General features: G+C 48.2%; 3 protein-coding genes across 4 annotated transcripts; 2 read left to right on the top strand and 1 right to left on the bottom strand.

Moving 5' to 3' along the window:
* Positions 1-261: 261 nt before the first annotated feature.
* Positions 262-19,379, top strand: CTNS (cystinosin, lysosomal cystine transporter). Of its 2 annotated transcripts, none has more exons than XM_081272932.1 (12): positions 262-396; positions 1,712-1,791; positions 7,123-7,201; positions 8,433-8,517; positions 12,784-12,887; positions 13,010-13,141; positions 13,823-13,922; positions 14,011-14,130; positions 15,492-15,662; positions 16,589-16,706; positions 16,983-17,097; positions 17,437-19,379. In XM_081272932.1, exons 1-12 carry the CDS (start codon positions 392-394, stop codon positions 17,552-17,554), a joined length of 1,227 nt encoding a protein of 408 aa, XP_081129058.1. In that variant the 5' UTR covers positions 262-391; the 3' UTR covers positions 17,555-19,379. The 2 variants fall into 2 exon arrangements, with proteins under 2 accessions (XP_081129058.1, XP_081129057.1); XM_081272931.1 differs by having other exon boundaries at positions 286-593.
* A 137-nt stretch (positions 19,380-19,516) lies between these two features.
* On the bottom strand, positions 19,517-24,762 carry TAX1BP3 (Tax1 binding protein 3). The gene is made up of 4 exons (XM_081272939.1): positions 24,585-24,762; positions 21,332-21,451; positions 20,835-20,912; positions 19,517-20,536 (listed from the first exon to the last, which is right to left on the bottom strand). Exons 1-4 carry the CDS (start codon positions 24,621-24,623, stop codon positions 20,399-20,401), a joined length of 375 nt encoding a protein of 124 aa, XP_081129065.1. The 5' UTR covers positions 24,624-24,762; the 3' UTR covers positions 19,517-20,398.
* A 65-nt stretch (positions 24,763-24,827) lies between these two features.
* Positions 24,828-25,738, top strand: EMC6 (ER membrane protein complex subunit 6). Its single transcript, XM_081272940.1, has 2 exons — positions 24,828-24,981; positions 25,168-25,738. Exon 2 carries the CDS (start codon positions 25,216-25,218, stop codon positions 25,546-25,548), a length of 333 nt encoding a protein of 110 aa, XP_081129066.1. The 5' UTR covers positions 24,828-24,981; positions 25,168-25,215; the 3' UTR covers positions 25,549-25,738.
* The last annotated feature ends 1,238 nt before the right edge of the window (positions 25,739-26,976 follow it).

Genomic DNA, 26,976 nt, shown 5'->3' with positions numbered 1-26,976 from the left:
TTCCGCCCCTTAGGGCAAAGGTTCGGGGACTGGATCGTTGATCCAGCTTCTCTCCCTGAAGCAGCACAGATTTCACCTTTAAACCATGCAGGCTCCGAGAGAAATGGCTTGACTTTCCTTCACACGGGAGCCCCCATCTCTGCCAAGGCCTTTCGCTCTCCCCTTAACCCTGCCCAGTTCTGGCCTGCTGAGACGTAAAAACTACAACTTCCAGAGGGCCTTGCGCGGTGATCTGGCCTCCGTAAGTCAGGTGGCTCAAGTCAGGTGACAGCTGGGCCCGCCCTCACACAAAGTCTGAGCGGCCCGGCGAATCGGGTACATTCTCATGCGGCACCTGGCGCGAGGTTGCTGCGAACGGTGAGATCGGTCCCCGGAGCCTAGGAAGCTCTCTATGAGGTGAGAGTCGGCAGGACCTGGACAGCCTCCCATTTCCCAGGCGGACCCCCTAAGGCCTAGAGACTGGCACAGCACGTCAGCTGGACAGCCTGCCGCGGATCCAGCCCCCTAGCCGCGCCTGGGTTCCATCTCCTGTCACCAGTTCTGGCTTGGTGACACCGGACAGACCTGACGTTGATGGGAGAACTCGGGTGGTGGTGAGCGGAACCTGGGACACTGGGCTGTCGGGATGGTGTGTGGATGACTCTACCTTAGAGTGCTTCAGTCCCCTTCCCCGCCTCCTGCTTCGCTGCCGCTTGAATCTGGGTGTGCAGATCGCTTGAAGAGGGCAGACGCCGAGGTGACCGTTCCAGGAATTCCTGTTAATTTGCCCAGTGCTAGGCTCCGGGGCAGTCAGCAGGAGGAAATCCCGACCCTGCCCTCTGGGGTTCTCAAACTGAAGGGAGGGAGGACAGCTGAACCCTTGTGAGAGCTTGCTAGGTGCCCTAGGGAACAGTAGTAATTGCTTTACATCATTGTTTCTCAATCTGTTTACCCTTGTCAACCCACTCCCACCTTCAGATTTTTAATTGTGCTGATAAACTGTACTTGTTTATATATTATGGCACTTGGGAGGACCAAAAAGCATTGCAATATCTTAGGGTTGTTTTTTTTCAACATCCCCAGAAACCAATTGTAGCCCCTATCTAGAATGCATGCTTTACATCTCATATCATTTAAATCCTATGTGATAGTGAGATTAGATAGTTAGATTATCAATCTGACTTTTAAGCATTTTAATCAATTTATCTATCAGTGTCTTTTTGTCTTTCCTGGAATCCTTCCTGCTGAGTGTCTCAGCCTTTGGGGATGAAGGACTTTTGCTGACCATGTGTTCAAGACAGTCTGTGAAATGAGGAAGAAACTGTTTTGTTTTCTTTTGTTTTGTTTTTTTGGAGGGGGGGGGAGCAAAAACTCTAATAAGACAATAAAACTGAATTCTTTCTTTCTGTTAACTAGGTTGCAAAAAGCAGTTGAAGAGGGAAAAATTCAAGTCTGTGTTCACTTCCTCAGGGTGGGACTTTACATAACCCTCTAAGCTGTTCTGAGATGGTTTCCCCATATATCAAAGAAAGATAAGTCCTCCTCTTTCTTCATAGAAAGAAGGATCCCCTTCTCTGAGGTTGTGGTGCAAAACCCATGAAGTCAGAAATGTGAAGTGAAAGTCCTTTATGGGCCATTCCATGCCATGATTCTGGGAGCATATCATCTACCTAAAGCTGAGCTGATTCATCCTTAACATGATGTTCTCTTACTGTTTGTTTTTTCTTCCTAGTTCTGCAAAATCAAGGAACATGATAAGGAATTGGCTGCTTATTTTTATCCTTTTCCTCCTGAAGCTTGTAGAGAAATGTGGTAAGTTTAAAAATGAGTCATCAACTTTTAAAAAAGAGAAACAAACAGTGAGTAACCTGTCCTCTTTGTCACCGAAGGTCTACTATTGTCCAGGCCATGTATATCTGCCTGCCCTTCGGCCACATGGTCTGCTCTGGGGCCCAGGAGTTTCACAAAGAGCCAGATGTGTCCACAAATAATTGTCCTTCTTCCCTCAGGTCCCTGTTCCCTTTTCCACATCACTAAAGTCAACAGTTGGTTCTTAAAGTCAGATTGTACAAGTGGTTCTCAAAGTCAAACTGTGGAGTTCCAACAAGCTGAGATAATATCTGTGAATAATGACTTAGGTTTATACCCCATGGACCTCACCAAGAGAGTCAGGTGCTCTGGGAGACACTGGGGAGCCAAATGACATGGCCACCTTATTGTACTTGATCCTTCCAGATACAGACACCTGAGGAGTCTTCCTGACATTACCTTGTAATAAACTAAAACCTTTCCCTTAGAGAGGATCAGAGGACCAGGGAATAGCAGCTAACAGGGATAGGGGGACCACAGAGAAGCAGCTGGTATCAGGGTTTGCATGTCTTTGTAGGAGGGACCTTCAAGTGCTGTGTCAATTCTAGCTGTTCTCCCACTATGCAAAGCATTTCTGAAATTCCATCCAATGAAAAGCTCTGTTTAGCACTCCACAGGTGCCAGTCCCATTATTTTGATCATTAACTTGGCTGTTGTTAAAAAGCAAATGCATCTTGGGGCTGAGGTTGTAGCTCAGTGGCAGAGCATTTGCCTAGCATGTGTGAGGCACTGAGTTTGATCCTCAGCACCACACATAAATAAATAAATAAATGCAGATGCATCTTAAAATCCCTGACTAAAGGGGCTGAGGATATAGTTCAGTGGTAGAGTGCTTGCCTAATATGCACAAGACTTTGGGTTTAATTCCCAGCACTGTGAAAAAAGAAAAAAATCCTTGACTGAAGATTTCAAGTGAATTGGTATAAACCATGCCAACCCTGCATGTATTTTCTAAGAGCTATGCGTAATGGTTGTACCATTAAAGTTATCTAGCCTTTTAATCTCTGAGGAAACAGTGGTCATCTGATCAGCTTTGTTAAATATTGGTCATGTTACTTTGTAGTCACATCTTGTTGATAATTTGTTTGTGAAAAGGGCAAGGTCCCTCTGATCATGAGGTCCATTGTTTCTCAGTAGGGATGCCAGAGCCTCACACCAGCCATATTGAGAGAATGGCTCTCTGGAATTAAGGTTAGAGTGTGAGTGCATGTGTGCATGCACATTGAACCTCCTTTTAGTAATGCTAATAAATTCCCTTAGCTAAGAAAGAAGAGAAAATTAAGCTTCCACTACTCCAGTTATATAGAGGGGAAACTTAGGCCAAGACAGAGTAGAATTCAGAGCTAGAATGAATCAAAGCTAAGACTTTGCTAGGATCTCTACTCCATTATATCACTTTGCCTCCTTTCCTGAATGTCATTATGAAAGAATAGTGTGAGTTACCATAAAATCAAGCACCTGGAGCTAGATTTCTAGCTGATTCTGCTGTACCCTTCTTCTGTGCTTTGAGGAGTGATCTTAGGACTATAGATGAGAGGAGTGACCTCTAGAGTATTTATCTCTGACTTCTTTGGGTGGAATCTAAGGCAGTGCAGCCTAGCAGCAAGAACCTGAGCTTTGGATCAGACCATTCCAGGTTTGACTCCTGCCCCCACCATTTTTAAACTATATGGGCAAGACACCTTCCCTCTGAGAATTTTCAGCTTTCTCATATCTAAAGTAGGACTGAAAAAATGCCTACCCCTGACTGGCAATATAGCATTCTGGTAGAATGCTTGCCTAGTATGCACAAGGTCCTGGGTTCAATCCCCAACACGACAAAATCAACACAGAAGTAATTCCCTTTTCCACATCAAAAAATAAATGAGCATCATGACTCATGTCTATAATCCCAACAACTTGGGTGCCTGAGACAGAAGGATACCAAGTTGGAGGCCAGCCTCAGCAACTTAGTGAGGAAGGCCCTCAGCAACTTAATGAGACCCTATCTCAAAATAAAAGGGCTGAGGGTGTAACTCAGTGAAAGTGCCCCTGGATTAAATCCCTAGTACCAAAAATAAATATATAAATTAATTATATTAAATGCCTGCTCCTTGTAATAATTACAAAATGGGAGTTAAGAATATAGTGGAGTGGCTGGCATGAAATTAGATGAACAGCAGGAAAGGTCCCAGAAAGTATTAGTTTAAAAAAAAACAAAAAACAGAGCCTGTTTAGGGAAAACTGAGGTGGATTCACTGTGACTCCTTTGGTAATTATGATATGGTGTCTAGAGGCTCCCACTCCAGAGCAAACTTTTAGATGTACTTTTCCAGGTTATGGTACCAGCTTCCTGGCTGCCTCCTATCTTGGGCTAAAATGTCCTGTAGTTTCAAAATGATGATGATGATAGTAACCAATAATTATTTCATATGCAGGTCAAGTGGAAAGCATGTTACAAACATTTCTACCTTTTATTTTCACAGTGATCCTTTAAGATAGGTCTTGCTATTTTTCCCCATTTTACAGATGAGGAAATGGAGACTCAGAGAGGTTCAGTACTTTACCCATGATTATATAGCTAGGAAGAGTCAGAGCCAGGTAGAACTGTGTGATTTCAGAGTACTAAATACTGCTCTCTTTTGTGGTGCTGAGTGAGGGGGACGTAAACATTCTTGGATCTGGTTCCTTGAGAGTTCATAACTTCTTCCTTTTACATGCAAAGTCTGTGGAAGATCTAAGGCCATGTGGATGTCCCACTCACTCTGACCACTGTTCCAAAAGAACCCTGCCGCAGTCTTGGCTGGGCACAGAATCACGAGCCACCACACAGCTTTGTAGATTCAAATAGCAATTCTTTATTCCCGAACTCACACCGGCCTCCACACACGTTCTGGGGCAATCCCAGTTCTGTTGCCACCCAATTCACCTACTCCACGAGGCTTACTTCCCAAAATACTCTCTGAATCTCACGAGAACTCAAAGGGAGCTCAGGTAGCAGGAACGCCCTATTTCCAGCAGCAATAATCCTCAACATCGAACTTCCCTAAAACCCAAGGTCTAAAACTGGGAACACCCTTAACCCAAGGAGCGGGATACTTCCTCAAACTGCAGCATACACCCTAATCCTGGATCCACCCTGGTCATTGAGCAGGGTCACCTTTCTCAAACACACATGCAAGGTCACAGCAAATTTAACATGGGGTACGCTGGCAAGGAAATCGATGCGTCATTCCTACTTGGTAATGGCCCTCAGCAGAACCCTAGGTACCTAGAGGTATGGCTAGCTGCCTGATGTCACTTTTAGTACCTCTGTCCTGAGCAGTGGCCTATTCTGGGACTCGCTTATCTGGTGTGGTCCTCAGTTCTGGGTAAAATGAACTGCACCTCCCTTGTTTGCAAGACCAGAACAAAGCCTCAGGTATCAGAGCAGTGGTGCTCCCTTCTGCAGCACATATACTAAATTGAAATTATATCAGAGCAGTGAGAATGAAAACAAAATGTGGGACAGAGTCACCAAATTGCCTCCAGGTTCTGAGGCTACAGTTAAGAGAGGGATCTTCAGGCGTGGTGGCGCACACCTGTAATCCCAGTGGATCAGGAGGCTGAGGCAGGAGGATCGTGAGTTCAAAGCCAGCCTCAGCAAAAGCAAGGCACTAAGCAACTCAATGAAACCCTGTCTCTAAATAAAATACAAAATAGGGTGGGGATGTGACTCAGTTGTTAAGTGCCTATGAGTTCAATCCCCAGTACCCAAAATAGAGAGAGAGAGAGAGAGGGACCAACATACTATGAGCAGTTTGGCCTCTACAAGGACTTGAGGGAGCCAGGCAAGAGGATACTGTAGATCACAGACAGTGGGCATCTCAGCTGGGGGACTTTCAGACTGGAAGCAGCCTTCATCCACATTCCTAGATGAAGGGCTAAGAGGGAGAAGTCATCTCAAATGTGGTCAGACAGGCTCCAGGTAGCAGAACTGGACCCAGAAATGTGAGTTTCAGATTGCCTGAGCACCTTGGAGAAGATGAGATGACTCTCCCTGTAGGTGTCCAGGCAGGGGAAGAAGAACTATCAGGTAGGAGTATTGAAGAAGGAGAATCAACAAAGGAAGCTGAATTAAATTTTAGTTCTCAGTTCTTCATTATCTGCCTTTAAGGAGTCTGGGTAGAGGAGACCTGGGCCCTGCTTGCAGGCTCTACCCCTACAAGAACCATCTTCATCAGAGTTGAGCACCTGCTCTCCCGTTTGGGTGCCATTCCCATCCCAATTTAGATTCATAATCATGACCTCTGGACTGCATAACCCTAAGGTCTGTGAGACAGGAAAGGTGAGATGGGGAGGTTATGGCATAATGTTTTAAGCACACCTGGAGTGGAGGTAAGGGCAGGGATGAGGAGGTGGGCTGCCCGAAGAGCTTGAAGAGGCAAGTTTGGTCATGTTCTGAGACCAGGGTACCCTGGGGTAGTTGACCTCCCAAGGTGATTTTTTTGGTTGTTGTTGTTGTTTGGTATTGGGGATTAAACCCAGGGTCTCCTGCATGCTAATCACATGCTCTACCATTTAACTACACACCCAGTTTCCCAAGGTGATTTTCTAACACCCAAACGGGCTTCCTCTCATCCTGGAAGCACCTATTTGTCTACCTTATCTTGAGTTAACATCTTAATGCCAAGAAGAAATCCTTTATGATGAAAAATGTGTATTTTTAACTATTCTCCAGTCACTACCTTATCGCCAGCTTCAGGAGGGGGATCCATGCATGGGTTAAGCTGAGTCAGTAAGAGATTGTAAAAGCGTTCTTTAAAACCATGTTAGCTGGGACCCATGCATGTCTTGAGACTGCAGAGAGGGGCTGGACCAGTTCTTCAGGATTATATAACCTTATAAAGAAGAGACCCCTGTGTTATCCATCTGAAGAGGTGGTTCCCATTCACCATTTATAATCCCAAATGGTGGCATGAATTCCTTTATGGTAATTTTGGAGCTCCGTGCTTGTAAATTGTCTCCAGGTAACTGAGCCTCAGGCCCTCAGAGCCTGTCAGAAGAGGGAATTGGGGAGAAAGCTCCAGCGTTTCCTGCTCTGGCCTATGGCACCTTCTGTCTCTGGCAACAGATGTGGAAGGAGCATAATGAGGCCCATGTATCCAGTCCCCTCATGGAGCCACCAGTACCTCCCTCTCTTCACTTAGAAAGTAGGATGTCAGTGATCAGATGTCAGGGACCCTTATGCCTATTTTCTCATGGGCCTGAACACTCTGATCTGATGACTCATGTCATTGACTTGGGTCCTTCCAGAATCGACTGTCAGCTTCACCGTGCCTCCTGTTGTGAAACTGGAAAATGGCAGTTCAACCAATGTCAGCATCACCCTGGGGTAAGTTGTCAGGCCCATTTTTGTCCTCGGCCCCACTTGGATGGGCCCTACAGTTAGGTCAGGGCTGACTGGTGGTTCAGTCTATTCATATTTCAGAGGTGACACTTTTGCCTCTTAGCTGGAGGACAAGCCATAGAAACAACAGTCATACTAACCCTGGGCTGCAGAGTAGGATCTCAGTTGAACCCCCAAATTGAATCCTTCCACTAGGAGGAAGAAGAAGGGGTGCTTCTTACCAGAGACACAAGCCTTTTCTCCCCATGTGGAGAGTTCTAGAGTAATGAGCAATCGATGCCAGACTTCAAGACCCTTTCCAAGACTAAATACTTGAGGAGATCCCTGAAGGTCAAGAGGCAAGAAGCTGAACTACTGATTAGTCCTGCTGAGGTTACTTCCAAAAGCAGAAGTGACCATATGGCATAATCCCACTCCTGCAATGCTCATGCTTGGCCTTTGTCAGAGACTCTTACTTGATGACCCCTTCAAATTTAGGCACAGGGGTCTTAACCTAGTCTAGACTGTGCCAGAGAGCCCACCTCTCCCTTTGTGCCCTTAGCTACTTCACCCTGTTCATGCACCCCAGCTGTGAGGATGCCCTGAGTTGAAGATCTGGAACCCTGTCCTTTTTTCTTTACCTTTCCTGGGAGGTGTGGCTCCCAGTTTCCCTTACAGCCCCCTGCCATTTCATTTCCAATTCCTATCATTCCTGCACGTCCATACCTTGTAAATGTCCCAAGTCATCCTTTATCCCCAACTCACCCCCTCTAGAGTCCCTGAGTGGCTTATGGCTGGCCTCTCAATTAACTCCAAGCCTCTATAACCAGATTTGAGGTCCCTATGGTCTGCTCCCCAAGGGCCCTCATTTCCTTCAGTCAGATTCTGACTTTGTAACCAAATCCTGCTCAGATCTGACCCTCTCTGGGAAGCCTTTCCCTCTGCCATAGGGAACCTCTATCTTATCCATCTCTGGATGCCTCCCAAATCATTCACAGTCAGTTTTCTACCTTCTCACATTCTCATCCTACCCTGAAGGGACATCTAATTTTCTGGTAAAGATAGAAGACACCTAAGGAGCAGGGGATTCCACCTCTCTACCCCTCAGGGTTGAGCACGTAGCATTTCTTATTCCTGATTACTTGAGAAATTAAGACCTGGTGCAAATTCCAGAGGGTTGGTTGAGATTTCACAGTGTCCAATTTCTCAGCAATAATCAGACTCTTGTCCTCCACAGGCAGCCATTAAATGCAACCTTGGTGATCACTTTTGAAATCACATTTCATTCAAAAAATATTACTATCCTTGAACTCCCTGATGAAGTAAGTAACAAATCTAACTAATGGGAAATGCTAAGTAACAAAACATGTTGTAATTAAGAGCTTGTAGCAATGGGTCACCTAGACTGTCCCTGTTTCATCATTCCAAAAATCTGTGACTTTTTTTTCATTAATCTCTTTGGGGATGAGCATTTTATGCTATATAACTTTGATTAAGAAGGAGACAGTAAAAAGCCAGAGGCAAAAGTGGTTCTGAGAATTAGAAGTTCTTAAGATAGTTTTCTGGGGCCGGGGATGTGGCTCAAGCAGTAGCGTGCTCACCTGGTATGTGTGGGGCCCTGGGTTTGATCCTCAGCACCACATAAAAATAAAATAAAGATGTGTCCACCAAAAACTAAAAAAAAATAAATGTTTTTTTAAAAAAAGATAGTTTTCTAAGGCCTTACTACTCAAGAACATTCATGAACCAGCAGCATTGGCCTTGTTTAAAAATCTTTCAGTTGTGCCAGGCATGGTGGCACACACCTCTAATCCCAGCTACTCAAAAGGCTGAGATAGGAGGCCAGCCTCCTCAGTTTAGCAGAGCCCTAAGCAACTTAGTGAGACCTTGTCTCAAAAATTAAAAAAAATAAAAAGGCTGGGGAATGTGGCTCAGGAAGGAAAGAAGGAAAAAAATCTTTCAGTTGCTGGGCTATACTCAATGGTAGAGTATGTGTCTAGCATGCTGGGGCCCTGGGTTCAATCCCCAACACCACATATATATTATGTCATGCACCAAATAATAATAACTTTTTAGAAACATAGATTCTCAGGCCCTATCCCAGATTCAAAGTGTATATGTTAGCAAGGTCCCCAGATGATTAGGGTCCACATTAAAGTTTATGAAACTTTTTTTTAAACATTTATTTTTTTAGTTGTAGGTGGACAGAGTACCTTTATTTTATTTTTATGTGGTGCTGAGGATCAAACCCAATACCTTACACATGCTAGGTGAGCACTCTTCCTCTGAGCCACAACCCCAGCCCAAGTTTATGAAACTGGGTTCATAATGTGAGGCACTGTGTTCAATTCTCAGCACTGCATATAAATAAATAAAGTCTATTGACAACTTAAAAAAAAGTACATTTATTTTTTTAAAAAAAAAGTTTATAAAACTCTTTTCTGAGACACTACTGGGTGGATATCATTTGTAAAACCCAGTATTTATCTATTTATATGTACCTTGTTTCCTTCTTACCAGGCATGTAAGCCAGTTGCCATTCAACTAGATAAGAATAGGGAGGCAGAAAGCCAGGCATCTTAGCTCATGCCTGTAATCCCAGCAGCTAGGGAGGCTGAGGCAGGAAGATAGGGAATCCAAAGCCAGCCTCAAAAACTTGGTGAAGCCCTTACCAACTTGGTGAGACCCTGTCTCAAAAAATAAAAAGGGCTGGGAGGTGGCTTAGGGATTAGACCCCTGGTACCAAAAAAAAAAAAAAAAAAAAAAAAAAGGAAGAAGAAGAAGAATAGGGAGATAGCAACTCAGGAGAAATAAGAGTTTAAAAAATAAATTAATTTTTAAAAAACAAGATGAATACAAATCAGTTAGGATGAATAACTTCTGGAGATCTATCATGACTGTAGTTAATAATAAGGTATTATGTATAGTCGTGCACCAAATAACCTGTTGGTCAACAGAGGGTCACATAAAGGACAGTGGTCCCATAAGATTATCCTGTATAGTGACGAGTTAGCCATCTCAACTTGTATTTATCCATTCTATAATGTTCATATAATTATAAAATTGCCTAATATATTAAATCAGAACATACCCCATTATTAAGGAAGTCATGACTATGATGGAAGACTGTTAAGAGATTTTAAATGTTTCCACCATAAAAAACAACAACAACAAAAAACAGATTACACCATAAAAAAAGAATAAGTGCCGGGTATGGTGGCATACGCCTATAATCCAAACTACTTGGGAGGCTGAGGCAAAAGAATCGCAAGTTCAGGGCTAGCCTGGGAAACTTAGTGAGACCCTGCCTCAAAATAAATAATAAAAGGACTAGGGATGTGGCTCAGTGGTAGAGCATCCCTAGATCAATCCCTAGTACCACAACAAGAACAAAAAAAAGGATGCTATATATGTTAATTAGCTTGATTTAATTAATATGTGTGTATCACACTGAACATTATACATATGTACCATTTTTGTCAATCATACCTTCACAAGGCTGGGGAGGGATGCAGGGCTGAGCTGGAAGGCCCTGAGGCCATGGCGGGGAGGTATGGAGGTGGACAGCAAATCAGCAGTGAGGTCCAGCATTCAAACAGTAGTGAAACATGATCAATCTCAAGAGTTGGAGAATCTGGCAAATGCAGCACTGCTGAGAGAGGGGCTTCAGAGTGTCCCTTTAAAAAGAGATCTATGTGAGAGGAGACCTTTATCCCCTGATGAGCACCATAAGGCATTAGCCTGTGCCATTTCTCACAGCTTCCTGCCACCAAGGGTCCAGGGCCAGCAAGCAGTACAAGAAGAGCAGCTGGTTCCAATAGCAGGTCTGAGCAGCCCTCTTCATCCACAGATCACATTTAGACTCTGGGAGGAACACACTACTTAGTTTAGGGCAAACATCTACATAGAGTAATCCTCTTTTAAAAGTAAATGGAAGCCACACAGTATCAAACTAAAAAGGCCGACACAAAAATCATCGGCTGTCGGATTCATTGTATATAAAGTACTAACAAAGTGACCATATGGTGTCAGCGGTTACCCTTGGGGTCAGGAGACCAAAGAAGCGGGTGGAACAGGGCTTCTGGGGTGTTGTTTCATTTCTTGATCTGGGAGCTAGGTACATTCTGTCTGTAGACATTTCATCCAGCTTTTCGGTATGCGTGTTACAGTTCAGTTTATTAGGAAAAAATTCACAGTGGGAGTCAAACAAGCCATATGTATCAAATGACCTTCATGGACACTTTTCAAACTCATGCTTCACTGGCCCCTCCTCATCCAGCTCTTACCACTCCTGTCCATTAGAAGTGACATTAGAAGCCACTTATTAGAACCTGGGAGTTGGGTTGTCTAGGAACCTGTTCTGTGAGCCTTAGATAAGGTCATTCATCAGGACACAGCACAAGATCATTTATAATGTCTGACTTGACTACACTGTGAGGATTAAAAGCAATACCAGCAAGTATAAAATATCGGGCCTAATCATTTCAGTCTGCCTTATTTTGGTTGATTTCTGATTCACCAAATTTCTCCCTGCCTAGTTCCAAAGGGATTTAATGACCACTTACAAATATACAAACAGCACTGCAAATGAAGTGACAGGAAAATAAAAGAGCTAAGAGTGGTGCATGTCATCAAATTTCCATTTCAAAGTCAAACTCAGAGATGTAGGGGGTTTGAAGTGGTTGTCCTGCTAAAGTCCCCTGATTTCTGGTGCTAAAACCAAAAAGCCAGTGCCTCAAGGGTCCTTATTAAGGAGCCATTATCAGCTAACATCCATGGAGCTGTATCTCCATGGAACCAACTATATGGGTTGAGGGTAGACCATAGGTCTCACCCAGGGAACAAACAGATTGAGGACACAGGAGACAGTTTGGTTCACTAAAGATATATCACCCTGCTCCCTGCTACCCTGGGACGGGGGGATTGAGAGCAGATGTTACAGGCAGGCCTCCAAGTCCATTTTCCTGGAGCAGCACATTAGGTATAAATGTGGTTAAGAACCTTCATGTTTGCCAAGCATTTGGTGTATGCACCTCTTGTTTTGTTCACTTGGCAACCAGGCGAGGGGTGGGACAAACATCCTCTTGTGGATCTTGAGGAGTCTAATGATGACGGAAATACATGTAACACAACTGTCAGAGTACAGCATGAAAAGAAGCACTCACTGTTTTGCCGTGTGTCAAGCTTTGTACTGGAAGCTTTGTGGACATCATGTCGTTCACAGCAACCCTGTGAGATAGTCACTTGTATTATTCCAATTTATAGATGATCAGACTGAAATCAGAGCTTAAATAACATGAGTAGTGAGAGAAAGAAAGTCATCCCACCCTCCCTCAGAGTTGAGCCCGGGAAGGCCCTGAGGACCAGCCCATAGTTTTGCTCAAAAAGTCAAACAGAGATGTAGGGGGTTTGAAGTGGTTGTCTATCTCAACATTTCTGCTTTTTTTTTTTCAGCAAGCTCTTTGAAGATAGGGACCATCTATGATGGACCTTCTCCTCATTCCCTCATTTGTAGGCTGGTGTCAGACACTTGGTGAGACCTTAAATAATTATATGTGGCCTCAGATAAAATTAAGTCTTTCTAACAGGTTGAAGTGCCTCCCGGAGTGACAAATTCCTCTTTTCAAGTGACTTCTCAAAATGTTGGACAAGTGACTGTTTATCTGCATGGAAATCATTCCAATGCAACCAGGTAGGCTGGCCTCCTCCCTGGCCACATGGGCCTTGAGGAAAGGGAGGCCATGCTGGGCATAGGGCAGAGGGGCTTTCTTCCGAAGCCCAGCCTTAGCTCATCACATCCCAAATCCCTTTTAGCCCAAGGATACGCTTCTTGGTGATCCGCAGCAACACCATTAGCATCATAAACCAGGTGATTGGGTGGATCTACTTTGTGGCCTGGTCCATCTCCTTCTACCCTCAGGTGATCAAGAACTGGAGGCGGAAGAGGTAACCTTCTAAGCTTTGCCTGAAGGCCTGTGGGGCAGTGAGAAGGGGCATTCCAGTGAGGCTGCAGTTGGTGCTGCTTCCCACTCTTCCCTCTGCTCTTCTCTGGCTGCCTTCTCAAGAAGGTTGTCCTGATGGAAAAGTCCTCTCTAAGAGCCTAGGTAGGAGTCCAGTGCTGAGCATTATTGGTCCCTTAGCCAGTTCAGTCCCTCCCTGTGGAAGCAACAAGATGAGCTTCTCAGCTTTTCTAGGGGAAAAGCCCACCCAAACCTCCAGAGCCCTGGAAGACTGAGGTGTCAAGTCACTCATCCTTCAGTCCTGGGGACCAAGCACTCCCACCTGATTTTAAAGACAAAAGTGAAAGCAGGCTTGGGGGTGCATCTTCATGCAGCAAAGACACAAGCTCTGCTGCAGTCATCCTAGCCATGGGAGCCTCATAGCAGGGAGTCAGTGAGGGCAGAGGTACTTCTGCAGGCAGCCTCCAGGATCCCCTGTGGGAGCCAGGGCTGAAGGAGCAAGTGAGGGAGGAAGGGAATTGGCACCCAAGAGGACAGGGGTTGGGTGGCATTGACTGTGGAATGTTAAAGAACCAAAGAACAGTGCTCTCCTCACACTTCACCTGCTAGGAGCTCTGTCCCCTCCCAGGTCTCACCCTTCCCTTCTGCATCCCTTTGCCCTTGGCAGTGTCATTGGTCTGAGCTTCGATTTTGTGGCCCTGAACCTGATGGGCTTTGTGGCCTACAGCGTGTTCAACATCGGCCTCCTGTGGATACCCTACATCAAGGTATGACACTGCCTGTCCCCCACGGCTTGTCCAAGCTTCTTGCTGACTACCTGCCTCTCACCTCCCAGCTTCTCTCCACCCTCAACAGGAACAGTTTTTCATCAAATATCCCAATGGCGTGAACCCTGTGGACAGTAATGACGTCTTCTTCAGCCTGCATGCAGTCGCCCTCACCCTGATTGTTATCATGCAGTGCTGCCTGTATGAGGTGAGAGATGAGGCCTGGCAGCCAGGCCCACCAGGAGCTATCCCAGCCAACACCTGTCCCAACCCACCCACATGCCACCTGCCATTCCTACCTGCCACTGGATAGAGATGCAGAATCCTCAGAAAGGAAACATATTCATTCAGCTTCTACTTCCCGGGCCTGGATAATGGATCAGGCCCTGTGCCAGGCACAGAGAACACCTAGTGAGTTCAAGCCCACAGGGCTCCAAAGTCTTTTATGAGGGACACAGAGAAAAGCAGTGACAAGACATCAGGCTGAGAGCTGTGTGGAACAGGGAGCACAGGAGGCAGAGTAGAGGCCCAAAGCCAGCCAGGGAGGAAAGGGAAGGAGGGTGATGAGGAAATGATTCTTATTGTGGTTCCAGGGTGAATGACGTTCCTATGTTATTAAAGAGGAAGATGGGGTTGTCATTCCCCATGAAGGGACAGAATTTTGGAGGCTGAGGAGCATTTGAGAGGAAGTATAAGCAGATGGTGTGACCAGGGCTTAGGGTGCCAGCTGGAGAGCTGGCTCCACAATGGTTAGGAGGAGCCTAGGATCAGCCTTGTTTGAGGCCCATTGGAGTCTAAGGGTCTCAGCAGGGAAGGGCACAAAAACCCCTGAAGTGACAGCTTTGTTTTCATTTCCCTGTGATGTGTCACCTCCTTTGGTGAGTTCTCTTTACATACTGTTCAGGGCCCACAGAGGGGTTGTGTGGCCCCCGTCTTCACGAACCTTCTCAGTTTTCTTATCCTTGGCTGTAAAACTTTGGTGAAGAAGGCCCACTTGGCACCATGTCTGGAGAAAGGCTGGGGTCAAGGCAGATTCCGGGAAGAAGGGAATGTCCAAGCAAACCCCACTAGACCTAGGATATTAAAGAGGTTCCATCTAGTCATAGAACAAGTCGAAACCTGGGCTAGGATGAGTTGCTGGGCTTCCGGTGTTGGAATTTACATCCTTAACACCCTTCACTCCTTTTGGAATGAGCTTAGAGGCCACCCAGCTTTGCAAAGCAGAAACAAAAAGTAGGTAGAAACTGGAGACTGCAAAGTAAAGTTGGTGCTGGGGATGGGATCTCACAGCCTGGCAGCTTGGGACCTCATCCCAGCCCAAGTGTCAACTTGTTCCATGTCCCAGATGGAGCCTGAGAATCCCTGGTATCTTTCCTTCATCCCACCTTTCACTGAACATAGCCTCAGTGTAGGCCTCCCTCACATGGGCTATGCCAATGCCAGGCTTCCATCTCCAGCTCTCCCCTTCAACCCACTCTGCACCCCTCCTTCATGGTCATCCCCTCCTGAGATCCTGCAGCAGCCCCTGTGCCCCTATCTACAGCCCCATGCTCTTTGTCTCATCCTCAGCGAGGCAGCCAGCGTGTGTCACGGCCCGCCATCGGCTTCCTGGTACTCTTGTGGCTCTTCGCCTTCATCACCATGATTGTAGCTGCAGCTGGGGCAACCACATGGCTGCAATTTCTCTTCTGTTTCTCCTACATCAAGCTCGCTGTCACGCTGGTCAAGTATTTTCCACAGGTACTCCAGGACCTTGCTGCATTATCATATGGCTGGTAGTGTGAGAGGTGAGAGGTCCTAAGCTCAGGCCCTGCTCCCAAGGCAGCTTTTGCCAGGGCAAGGAAACTAGGGTGGAAAACCTCAGTGGAAACCAGTGAGCCCTGGGAGGTAGGGAGCCCCAGTGGAAGACATTTAGGAGCATCTGGGACTGCAGAGGTAACAGCAAATATGGACCTTGACTGGGAGAGGACCACCAAAGAGGCCAAGACCTCCCTCCCATGTGGTACCAGTCAAGGAAGCCCAAAGAGCACCACAGGTTTGGAGGAGGGCTATGGAGCCTAGGCAGGAGGAAGAAGGGAATGTCCAAGCAAAACCCACTAGACCTAGGATACTAAAGAGGAGCCCCGGAAGCCCAGCATGGCTCAGATGGGAGTTATTTTCACTCTACAGATGGGGAAACTAAGGCAAGGAGAACTCGGTGATTTGCCCAAGGTAATAGCTCTGATGATGGAGCAGGTATTCCATACCAGGAAGCCAGGCTCCCAGCCTGTGTTGTTAAGGCACAGCACAAATCCATGCTGAATACAGGGACAGCTTCATTAGAGATGGGAAGAAGAATCAGAGTTGCTGGAAAACCAGGATAGGGCTTCATCCATGGGTAGGAGTAGAGAAGGCAGCGGCTGTTCTCCCTCCCTCCCTCCGATGAGTTTGGAGGTGCTGGAGTGAAAGGAAGGACTTCAGTTGCCCTGCCTGCAGATGAAACCCCAGGACCACCCAGACTGTTCTTTTGGCTGAGGCTTGTCAGAGCCTAAAGGTCACCATGTTCCTTGGAGCCAAGGCTTGGGCACAAAAGTGGGATGAATCAGAGCCACCCTTGTTTAGAGTGGCAGACATAAGGCATAGCTATCCAGCCCCCTCACAGCCCTCCATCTGTCTGTGTGACCCAGGCCTACATGAACTTTTACTACAAAAGCACTGCGGGCTGGAGCATTGGCAATGTGCTCCTGGACTTCATAGGGGGCAGCTTCAGCCTCCTCCAGATGTTCCTCCAGTCCTACAATAATGGTGAGTCAGCCAACAGGCTGCCCCCACCCAGTGGGTGTAGACACAGGGTAGAGCCAGGCTTTGGGACCCACTACCCCCATCCCCAAGCCATAGCTACTCCCAGCAGCCTGGGGATTCCAAGCTCATCCCAGCCTACAAGGACAAACTCACCCAGGGGCTTTGCAGCTAGAGAATTTGCAGTCCTGGGCAAATGGGGACCCCCACAACCCCACATGTGCCAACTGCCACAGGAACTGCCAACCTAAAACCAGATTCTGTCCCCTTGACTATTAACAGACCAATGGACATTGATCTTCGGAGACCCAACCAAGTTTGGACTTGGCGTCTTCTCCATCTTCTTTGATGTTGTCTTCTTCATTCAGCACTTCTGTTTGTACAGAAAGAGACCAGGGTACGAGCAGCTGACCTAGCACCCAGAGACCTAGTGTAAATGGCCAAGACCCTGGGCCCTGGTGGGTAAGGCTGCACCCAGCAAACACCAGAGAAGAGGTTGGTGTGCAGGGCTGGCTCGGATGTGCTGACAGAGGAGAAGTGCTCTCTTCCTCAGGGCCAGTGCCTGAAACTCAACCAGCCTGCCTTCATCCAGTTCTCTCTGGGACAGACACCTGACTCTGCTCCAAGACTGAAAGCTAGACCTCCCAGCCTCCCCAGAAGTCTCAGCCCCTCCCAGGCCTCAAGGGCCAGGCATCTGGCCCTCCTGCATCTTGATGCTCCATCTTTTTTCTTTAAGGCTTCAGGCAGCACACACAGGTCCTGACAGCCATCTCAGGTGGAACTGGGTGCAGAACTTGCAACTGAAGGCCTTTCCCCAAACAACCAATGTTTCCGGGAGCACCTTGAAGGGCTGACCTTGCAGCCAGGAGAGCCAAGGGCACTTTGCTGCTACTGCTGTGTTCCTAGAGACCAAGTAGCCAGGTGCTGTGACCAGTGGACTCAAAGGTGCTGGTGCTGGTGGTGGAGGGGCGAGGATTTGGGGGTTAGGCCTTGGGGTCCTTTGTCTGAAGGTCCCCAAGACTCTCATTCTACATAACTTAGATTCCACAACAGCAGTACAGATGGCCCCGGCCAGGGCCTAGTGAAGAGGATTTCTGAACCTTGAGATGCCTGCCAGATCCATTCTGAAGTGAACTGATGCCCAATGCCCTCTAGAACTTTATCATACAAAGTCAGATACCACACTAACTCCATTCAGGTTTTTTGAAGGGATGTTATGGAAGTGGCATACTTTCTTTTGTCCTCTCTCCTACCTCCACTTTTTGAGTCAGATAGGGCTCCATCTGAACCCACAGTGCTCCTAACCCAGCACCTGTACAACAGGACACACTCTACCAGCCTGTGCCTTAGAGGCCTGTCAGACCTACCAAGTGGTAAGCATATTTCCCCCAAGGGGAGGGCAGGCCCCCTTCCCTTTTCCCAGGCCCCTGAAACCTCCAATTTGGGGGCTTCAAAGTAATTGATACTATCTCACGCAATGCTTGTGGGCATTGTGGGCATAATCTTAATCTCAAACCTCCTTCCCTCCCACCCCAACCTATTGTCCTACCTAGGGCAGGAAGGGAGGGTCCCAGGATGTGCCTTGAGTTTGCTGGCCCACACATTTTTTACTACAAGGCCAAATGTAAGCAGCCTATATCCTTTTTGTTTTCACAGTGCTTGTATCCTTAATTAAAACCTGGCTTGTTTATTTCTGCACACTCCAAGCATTTGCTAGATGCAGAAGGCTGCTCTGTTGGCCTTTAGAGCTAAGCCCTGGGGGCTTAGGGAGTTGGCCTTACTGACCTCCTGGTAAAGAAATATGTAGGGCCTAGATCACTGATCTGAGGTGGCTGTGTACTGACCCTGCGCTTCATTGGGTATGCCCTCTTGGGGGTATGCCCACTCAGGGCCAGGTAGGTATGTCTTGTGGGTCTCGTATGCCATTACTAAGGTACACCAGCACGTGCAAGCTACAGATGTGGGCAAGGGTTTGTTAGAGGTTTTTAAGGGCATGACTTCACTGGAATCAGGGAAGTAAAGGACTTATTTTCCAGATTATTCTATCCAGCTGTAAGGAATTTAAGGTCTTGTTTCCCTAGAGCAGAGAATGCAGCCCAACCAAACCTACAGACCGGTTTTATTTAGGCCACCCAGAGATTTTTATAAAATATGTCCTTGGGTATTGCACTTTAAAAATGGGAGATTTCAAATTCTGGACTTTCCTTCACAAATCTGATTTGGCAATATAAGGTGGATCCAGAAGTGGCAGCACCTTCTCAGAGCTAGTAGGCAGAGGACTAGACACTCACTGCTTACTACCTAGCTAGCTCTCGACTTGTGGGAACATCCAGGGTTATGTCCCTGGCTGTGGATCAATACTGTCTAGAGTCTCAGGGGCAGATGCTTTTCCCATGAACCCTAGAGTGCCCATGAGGCCCCTCTCAGGTGGGAACTGAAGGTAAGTTACACTGAAGTACCCCCAACTTCCTTTATGTAACCTAGCTTCACAGTGACACCCCAGGTTCCTCACCTTAATTGCAGTGAAGGTATACCCAGACACAGATGTGGCCTTTGCCACGTATAGGGTGTTTCCACTGAGGTTCCACCACCCACCATGGTACTAGAGCTGGGATCAGGGCTTCCCCTGTGCCAGGAAGCACTTTACCACTATACCTTCAGCCCTCACTAAAGCTTCAAAGGCAACACCAGCCACACACTTTCCCAGGCAGGTGGGCCTAAAAAGAGTTGGGCTTTGTCCCAGAACAGTGGGAGACATGTTAGCCATCCTTAAAACCAAAGCACTTGTCCCATTCCACTCCATGTCTCAGCAAGGATCCCTCATGAATTCCAGCGTTCTTTATTGGACATGAGATGTTGGGAGTGGGGCAGCAGCATACTGCCCCATTTCCATGGTAACCAAAGTAAGGCTGTTCACGTGCTAAGAGTAGTTGCTCCCACATGTGAATTAGTAAGCTAGACTCAAAACTAGAATTGGCATCTCCAAATAGTAAGGTAAAAACGCTGTGTATCAAAGTTGTGATTAAAAAAATACAAAAGGTAAAACCACAGGCATAGAGAAAAATGGCAATCCTGAGAGCTGCCCTGAAATGTCAGTTTGAACCTCAGCTAAATCCTGTAAGTAGGCAAATCCTGGGGAGGCCAGTACCCCTCAGGGAAGTGAGGGTGCATGGGAGGCTACCAGCTGCCATCCAGATGAACCTTCATAGTGCCTCCAGGAGTGTGGGGGTCTAGCCCCCCACTGGGCAATGTCGGGGTGGACAGCATGTGGCTTGGGCACTGTGGAAGTGACATAGGAAGGCAGGGCCAAGCCCTGCAGCCGGGGCAAATGGGGGAAAGCCAGCCCCAAGTGGCATTTCCCAGCTTTGGCAGGCAGCTCTCAGAAAGTGGTGTTTTCTGCTCACCCAGGCACTGCTGAAGCAGCAGTGGGCTGAGCTTTGGTCATTGCAGACTGGCTTCACTCAGCTCCAGGCCCTTATTTCCAATCCTCAGTATCCCAGAGACAGACCTGGTCCCAGAGCCTCGGGCTAGAGTGGGAGGGGAAACAGGGCTGGCTCAGGCCTCTGGGATCAGCTGTCGCCCTTCTGAGCTGGAACCCAGCATGCAGCAGAAGCCAGGATGGAGGAGCAGAGAGCGTGGAAGTGGTGTCACTGTACAAATAGGCAGGTAGGCACAAGGTAAGGGGCACAGGAGGGCTGCTAGGACAGCATGGACTGCTGCACGGCCTTCTGCAGCGACTGCCGCGTCACCAGCAGGCGCACCACCTCCTCTGAGCGCTTGGTGAGCCGTTTCCGGGCCTGGTCATGTGTGACCATGGTCATGTCCCAGCCATTCACCTGATCCAGGGAGAGAAAACAGCCCACCTCAGTTCCTTGCTTCCAGGATCAGCAAGCAGAGAACTATGGCGTACCCAGGCCACCCAAGCAGGCCCCCAGACCAAAATCTCCAAACATGGAGATGTCAAGCACTGAGTTCAAAGAAGATCCTTTTGTCTGTGGGCCATACCAGCATGACTTCCAGTTGGCTTCGGTGAGTCCCTCTCTGCAGGAAGGTTGGGCCAATCTCTCCCAACCCCATGTGCTTCAGCCCCCTTGGTCCAAACCTTAATCTCTCCTCCTCTGGGTCACTTGTTACCTGCATGATTTTGTCTCCAATCTGCAGCCCAGCAATTTCAGCAGGACCTCCTTCAGACACGCGTGTGACATAAATGCCCTGAAAGAGGGAGCCCAGGTCAAGACCTGTGGTCACTGGACTTGCCCCTTATCCACAAGGCAGAGCCTAACATAACATACTCCCAGCCACTCCTCTCCCTGGGCCCAGCCTGCCCCCAGCACATTCCACCAGTATAGACTGTGCCAGGACAGCCAGGGGGAAAGCATGGCTACCCAAGGATGTTCCAGCCCCTGCTGATGACCACCTCCTACTTTTCCTGGGCTGTCTAAGCAGGCTTTCCTAGGGCTGAGAGGCCCACTCCCCATCCCAACCCTTCCTTTTCCCACCATATTATATCTTGACCTCTATCAGGATTGTCCGAGAAAAAGATCTGCTCCTTCCATACAGGCCCAGCAGAGACCCACCATCTCAGGCCTCTATGCTCCATGGAAAGGTCACAGGACCTAGTTACCTCTCACCTTGTCTGTCTTATCTTCTGAGAAGGGATTTTGAGAGGGATCCTGGTCAATTCCACCTCCAATGCTGAAGCCCAAGATTAAGTTCTCACCTTGACGCAGCTTGTGAATTTCAACTCTTTGCTGGCAAAGGAAAAAAAAAAAAAGCATGATGGGGTGAGTGGAGAATGAATCTTGTCTGAGTCGGAAGCAGTAGCCTCAGGCTGCTGGGTCACCTCAGAGCCATGCCAAGGGGAGTGGCCCAATAGGGCTGGGCTGCAGATTGGAGATAAGATCATGGGGCCATCAATAGGAATCTAGTTGGTCACCAGCCTGGGAGGCTGGGGAGTTGGGACTTAAAACTTGGCAACATGGACCCACCCACACAGCTCTCTGCCCTGTCTTCCCCCTACTTCCCCAGCTTTGGTCACCATGTGTTCTAAACCCGTTCTGGCCCAAGAGTCAAGGGTGCTGTGGCTGCCATGGAAGAGAGGTCCAGTTTCCCAGGGAGGGGACCCACAGGGCAGGAAGGTCAGGCACAATGCAGGTACAATAAGGCAGCTCAGATTGCTGAGCCAGCACTGTCTAAGGCAAGACATTTAGGTGCTCAGGAAAAGTAGAGAAGATCAAACTTGCACCGAAGGGAAAGGGCTTCCTTCCTGGCCAAGGGAAGCAGAGCAAAGGCTTGAAGGTCTGTGAGACCAAAGAGTACAGGATGAAGATGTGGAACTGCGAGGTAAGATGAGCCTACAGCCGGATCAGGACAGCTGTGGGATGCAGACCCCTAAGACTATTCCTAGATGGGAGAGGGGGGTCCCCCTGAAGCCCCAGATCTTGCTCTTGTGCAGGGTTGAGGACAGTATTCTAGCTCCCCCCCCCCCACCATACTCAGCTCCCCACCTTTCAGAGCCCTAAGCAGGTACCTTCCAGTCACTAGATCCTGGGGACAGAGATTAACCAAAAGTGGAAAGTTCTGGGGAGTTTTTTGTTTGTTTTGGTATCCAGGAGTGAATTCAGGGGCACTTGACCACTGAGCCACATCCCCAGCCTTATTTTGTATTTTATTTAGAGACAGGGTCTTACTGAGTTGCTTAGCACCTCACTTTTGCTGAGGCTGGTTTTGAACTCGTGATCCTCCTGTCTCAGCCTCCTAAGCCGCTGGGATTACAGGCGTGCACCACTGCGCCCAGCCCCAAGGTGTAAAGTTTTAACAGGAAGAACAGGGGAAAAAAAAGCAAATGGCAACTGGATCTGGACCTGGAGAGGCTTCACAAAGAAGGGATCATTTGTACCAGGCCTTAAGGAGGTGATGAGCATTGTGGCCACCTGACCGTAAACCCACCGGAGCACAGAGAATTTAGGGAATAGGGCAAGGCATGATCACATTTGATGCTAGAATGGCCACTTAGGTCATAAGTAGGAGAATGAATGTGTTGTGTGAGGTGGGTGGGGTGGGCATAGAGGCCAGAGGACATGAGCTACTTGGAAACTGAAATCCATAGACTTGATGACTGTTCATCAGGGAGAGGAGTCGAGCATCTAGCCATCTAATCTGGCTGAACACAACTATCATTTCAGATGGGGATCTAGGAGGAGAAGATAAACTTTGAGTGCCAGAAGCCACCCACACAGGTGTCCAGAAGACAGGGCTGTGAAGCCTTTGCTCCACATGGACAGAGGAGGGACCAAAATGGCTGTAATTCTCAAACTGGGGGAAAAGCTTCCAGAATCCTTTCCCAATCCAAGACATAGCCAGAGAGGTTAAACCCCACCCACCATGTTCAGGCATGCTCCTGATGTTAGAAGAATTGGACAGTTGTGGTCCTACACTTTGAGGAAGAACCTAGAACCAGGCATGACATGAGGGGAAGGGAGCAGGAAACACTATCCCTAAGGCACATTTACCTGGATCCTCAAGCCTAAAAGTGTGAGCTCCTCCAACCCACCCCCAAGGTCAGAAAAGAAACAGAAACCTGTCACTGACTTGCTGGGAGAAGTCAAGCAGTTAAGGTGGCTCTCTGGCTCCTCACTTGTGTTCCCTGTTTTCCAGCTAAGAAGCAAACCTGGAACCCTCTTTCTGGGGAAACTAGGAATCTGGAAAAGTCAAGCTGGTGCAGGGTGAAACTAGGACAGCGGTAAGCTGGTCCTGCAGTCCAGGCTTGAGTTGCTGCTCCAAGTTCACCCTCACATGCTATCTTTATCAGTGGCTCCTTTGCCCCACCCTCCTGACTACAGAAGCTCTCCAGCACACCCATCTGAGATACCACCTCCAGTCCCTATGACTCCAAGGCTGGAACTTTTACTTAACTCCTTGCCTGCCTGGAAGGCATTTCTTCCCATTTTCTGAAACCTCTGGGAAGCAGGGTGGGAGGGCTTCCTTTATGGCTGGGTACGACCCGGACTTCTCTCTAGGATTCAATTTCCCCACCTCTACCAGGGAGTTGGCTTCCAGGATCCAGTCAGCCGGGAAGCTTGTGCCCAGGTCTAGTGTCCCAACCTTCCTTTTTCCTTCTGCCTATTCTAAATGCACCCAACATCCAAGACAAGGCAAGGAGGTAGCCAGGGGCCTGGGCTGAGTCCAAAGGGTGGTCTCAGGCCTCCAGTATCAGGTGAAGGACCTGAACTTTGCCCCAAGGGCTGAGGATCCAGGGAAAGTTGAGAGAAGGATCAAGCCTGTTGTACGAGTTTCCGCTCTGGACAAGGCGGCGGGTCGGTCCCAGAAGCGAGGCTGGATGGGAAGGGGTAAGGGGCTGCTACTGGAGGCTCTGTCCAGCCCCACCCACCAAATCTCCCTCCCATGGGAGGCAACCGCGGAGCCAGCTGGAGCAGAGGAAGCGCTTCCTCATTCCAGAGGCTGCGACTCATGAACCTCGGAGCCGGCGCCCGCCCCCCGTGGCTGCCCAGCTGGGGACAGGGAGGCCCGGGAAAGGGTTTTGGTTTGGGTTTTTGTTTTTTTTTCCTCCAGACTCCGTTGGGCGAGGTCTTTCTACTACTAGGTTCTCTCCACCCCGGCCGGCTGAAAGGAGTCCGCCAGACGGCGGCGATGCATAAGATTTGACCTCTACCTAGGTTTTCGGGAGGCTCTTGAGTTCCAGCCATGTTTCTTGGCCATGGGAGGTTGCAGCACCGCTCCGGCCGGCAAAGCGAGGGCCGGAGCTCTGGCCCCCTATTTGCAGGAGCCCCCGGTTCAATGCTTTGTCAACCTGTTTGGATGTCAGTTTATCGCTCGAAAAAATGAGGTCAGACCAAGCTGAGGAACCCGCGCGAGCGCACTCACCACCACAGCGGTGACCGGCTGGCCCGGGATGTAAGACATCTCGACCCGATCTAGCAACGAAGTACAGCTGAGAGAAGCCCGCAGTGAGAATGCCAGCGGCCGCGCCCTCTCTGGTTAACAAAGGCAGCCCTACTTGGTCCGCCCCCTCATGAATTGTTAAGAAACCTCCAGCCAATTACCCGCCCGAGCGCTGTTCGGCTGTCGGAAGTCCCGGTGCGTACGTAGAGAAGCGGAGAGAGGGCGGAGCGTGGCCGAGGCGCAGGCGCAGGAGGGCGGGCGAGCTGTGTGCGCATGCGCAGCCTGAGCCATCCCAGTAGCCTCCAGCACAAGATGGCGCCGCGGGAATCTCTACCTCGACCTGTGTGAGGGAACGCTAAGTAACGCCGCCGTGTTTCAGGTAATTGCGAAAGCCTGGCCGGGGGATGCAGACGTGCTACCGGCCAGAGCCCTTAGTCTTCTCGGCGTCTTTTGAAGGTCCGAAACTCACGAGTGATGCCGGGTCTCGGAAGCCCCGGGGTAGGGGGTGGTGTGAACCCAACTTGCCAAGCTTCAGGCGCCACTAGTAACTTGGTTTTCTCCGCAGCTCTGCCTTGTTCCGCAAGAAAGAAGAGGCTGAGCCCCGGCGGGTGCGATGGCCGCAGTGGTGGCCAAGCGGGAAGGGCCGCCGTTCATCAGCGAGGCAGCCGTGCGGGGCAACGCGGCCGTCCTGGATTACTGCCGGACCTCGGTGTCAGCGCTGTCGGGGGCCACTGCCGGCATCCTCGGCCTCACCGGCCTTTACGGCTTCATCTTCTACCTGCTTGCCTCCATCCTGCTCTCCCTGCTCCTGATCCTCAAGGCGGGAAGGAGGTGGAACAAATATTTTAAATCACGAAGACCTCTCTTTACAGGAGGCCTTATCGGAGGCCTCTTCACCTACGTCCTGTTCTGGACATTCCTCTATGGCATGGTGCACGTCTACTGAAATGAGGGCAGGGGTGCCTTTTTTAAAACATCAGATTGGAAGACTGTTGCCAGAAATTAACACCGTGTAGACTTACTTAGTTTTTAAATTGTTGAATTCGCTGCTTGTTCTGTAACGTTACAAATAATTTATATCTGAAGACAGAGAGCCTGTAATATTCTTCACATTAAATGAAGTGTGAGACACTTTGTGAAGTTCTTTCTTGTCTTAATGTATAGTTTACCAGTGGTGCAAAGTCGCCAAGATTTGACTTCTGGAGAGCAGGCCTTGGGCCATAGTCTGTAATTTCATTTAATTCTAGCAATAACATGGAGGTGTTACTGTTAATCCTGTTAATGAAAAATAGGCTCAAAGAGGTTAAATACCTCTGCCAGTGGAGACTCAGCTAGGAAGAGGCAGAGCCAGGATTCAGATGCAGTTCTCTTAATTTGCTTTTGCAGAATTGGGTGAGTATTGAGTATATTTTTTTCACAGCCCAGTATTCCCTCCAACTAGCCACTCCTTCCAGATATGAATGGAGTCGTGTCAGTTCAATTTCACCTAGTCACAGCTAGTTGTCTTTCCCATAAGAAAAAATAAATTCATGCATTTTTTTAAAAGAATACGTCTTGTGAGGATTAAACGGATTGGACTGCCAGCTAAACTCTGGGGTTGTTGAGGGTGTAAACGCCTCTCCTCTGCCTATGTGCTAATCCATTATTCATTCTTTTTAGGAGAATTTTGAAATATATGTCTAATTGAGAAATAAATATTGCAGTGGAGTTTTAGTAATGGACATGTTGCTTGTGGAATTTATAGTCTAATTAGGGAAATTAACATTACCTAATTTCACAGATATTTAAGTTAGGTAAGTGCTATGAAGAAAGTAGATAGAATCCCCAAACCTAGCCCAGGTTGGGAATGATCAAGGAAGCCTTCTTTAAAGGAATAACCTTACATCTGAGACCTGAAGGTTGAATGTCAAAAGGGAGGGGGGGGTGCTTTTACAGAAAAGAGTCCTGGGTAGACAGGAAAGTATGACCTAACTCTGGAGAAGAAAAGAAAAGGCCCTGAGGTAGACCTGGAACAGATCCTGGAGCTCCTTAGTGGGCAGTTTGCCTGATCATAAGAGTAACCGTGGAGAAGGCTTAAGCTTTAGTAACGATGTGATCAGATTTGGGGTTTTTTTTTAAAAGATCAGTTTGAGACCAGAAGAGGATCCAAGAGCTTGAATCCAAGTGGCCATGGCCAATACTGGAAATGAATCTAGGACTCATACCTGAACTCCATCTTGGGTTCCAGATCGCTTATTTGTGCCCCAAGCCAAAAAATTGAGCTACAGCTTTGCTTCTCTCTTCCAGTGAGCCCTCTCTCTGCCCATCACTGAGAACCCTCACACTCATGGTTTGTATAGCCCAGTCCTCTCAGAGGCTTCTCTGAGTGAGAAGG

The sequence above is a fragment of the Spermophilus citellus genome (genome assembly GCF_964194105.1).
Source record: "Spermophilus citellus genome assembly, chromosome: 17".
In the NCBI taxonomy this organism is placed as follows: Eukaryota; Metazoa; Chordata; class Mammalia; order Rodentia; family Sciuridae; genus Spermophilus; species Spermophilus citellus.
The sequence above is the reverse complement of the archived record's forward strand: the minus strand, read 5'-3'. Positions and strand labels throughout refer to the sequence as shown.

What these genes read in the sequence shown, in the direction of transcription:
- CTNS (XM_081272931.1), top strand. Translation starts at nt 574, where the DNA reads ATGGGAGAACTCGGGTGGTG. An exon ending in ATGGGAGAACTCGGGTGGTG is followed by an intron (nt 594 to 1,711) that starts GTGAGCGGAACC and finishes TTTTCTTCCTAG; the next exon opens with TTCTGCAAAATCAAGGAACA. An exon ending in AATCATTCCAATGCAACCAG is followed by an intron (nt 12,888 to 13,009) that starts GTAGGCTGGCCT and finishes AATCCCTTTTAG; the next exon opens with CCCAAGGATACGCTTCTTGG.
- EMC6 (XM_081272940.1), top strand. Translation starts at nt 25,216, where the DNA reads ATGGCCGCAGTGGTGGCCAAGCGGGAAGGGCCGCCGTTCATCAGCGAG.
- TAX1BP3 (XM_081272939.1), bottom strand. Translation starts at nt 24,623, where the DNA reads ATGTCTTACATCCCGGGCCAGCCGGTCACCGCTGTGGTG. An exon ending in AGCCGGTCACCGCTGTGGTG is followed by an intron (nt 21,452 to 24,584) that starts GTGAGTGCGCTC and finishes TTCCTTTGCCAG; the next exon opens with CAAAGAGTTGAAATTCACAA. An exon ending in TTGGAGACAAAATCATGCAG is followed by an intron (nt 20,537 to 20,834) that starts GTAACAAGTGAC and finishes TCCCTGGATCAG; the next exon opens with GTGAATGGCTGGGACATGAC.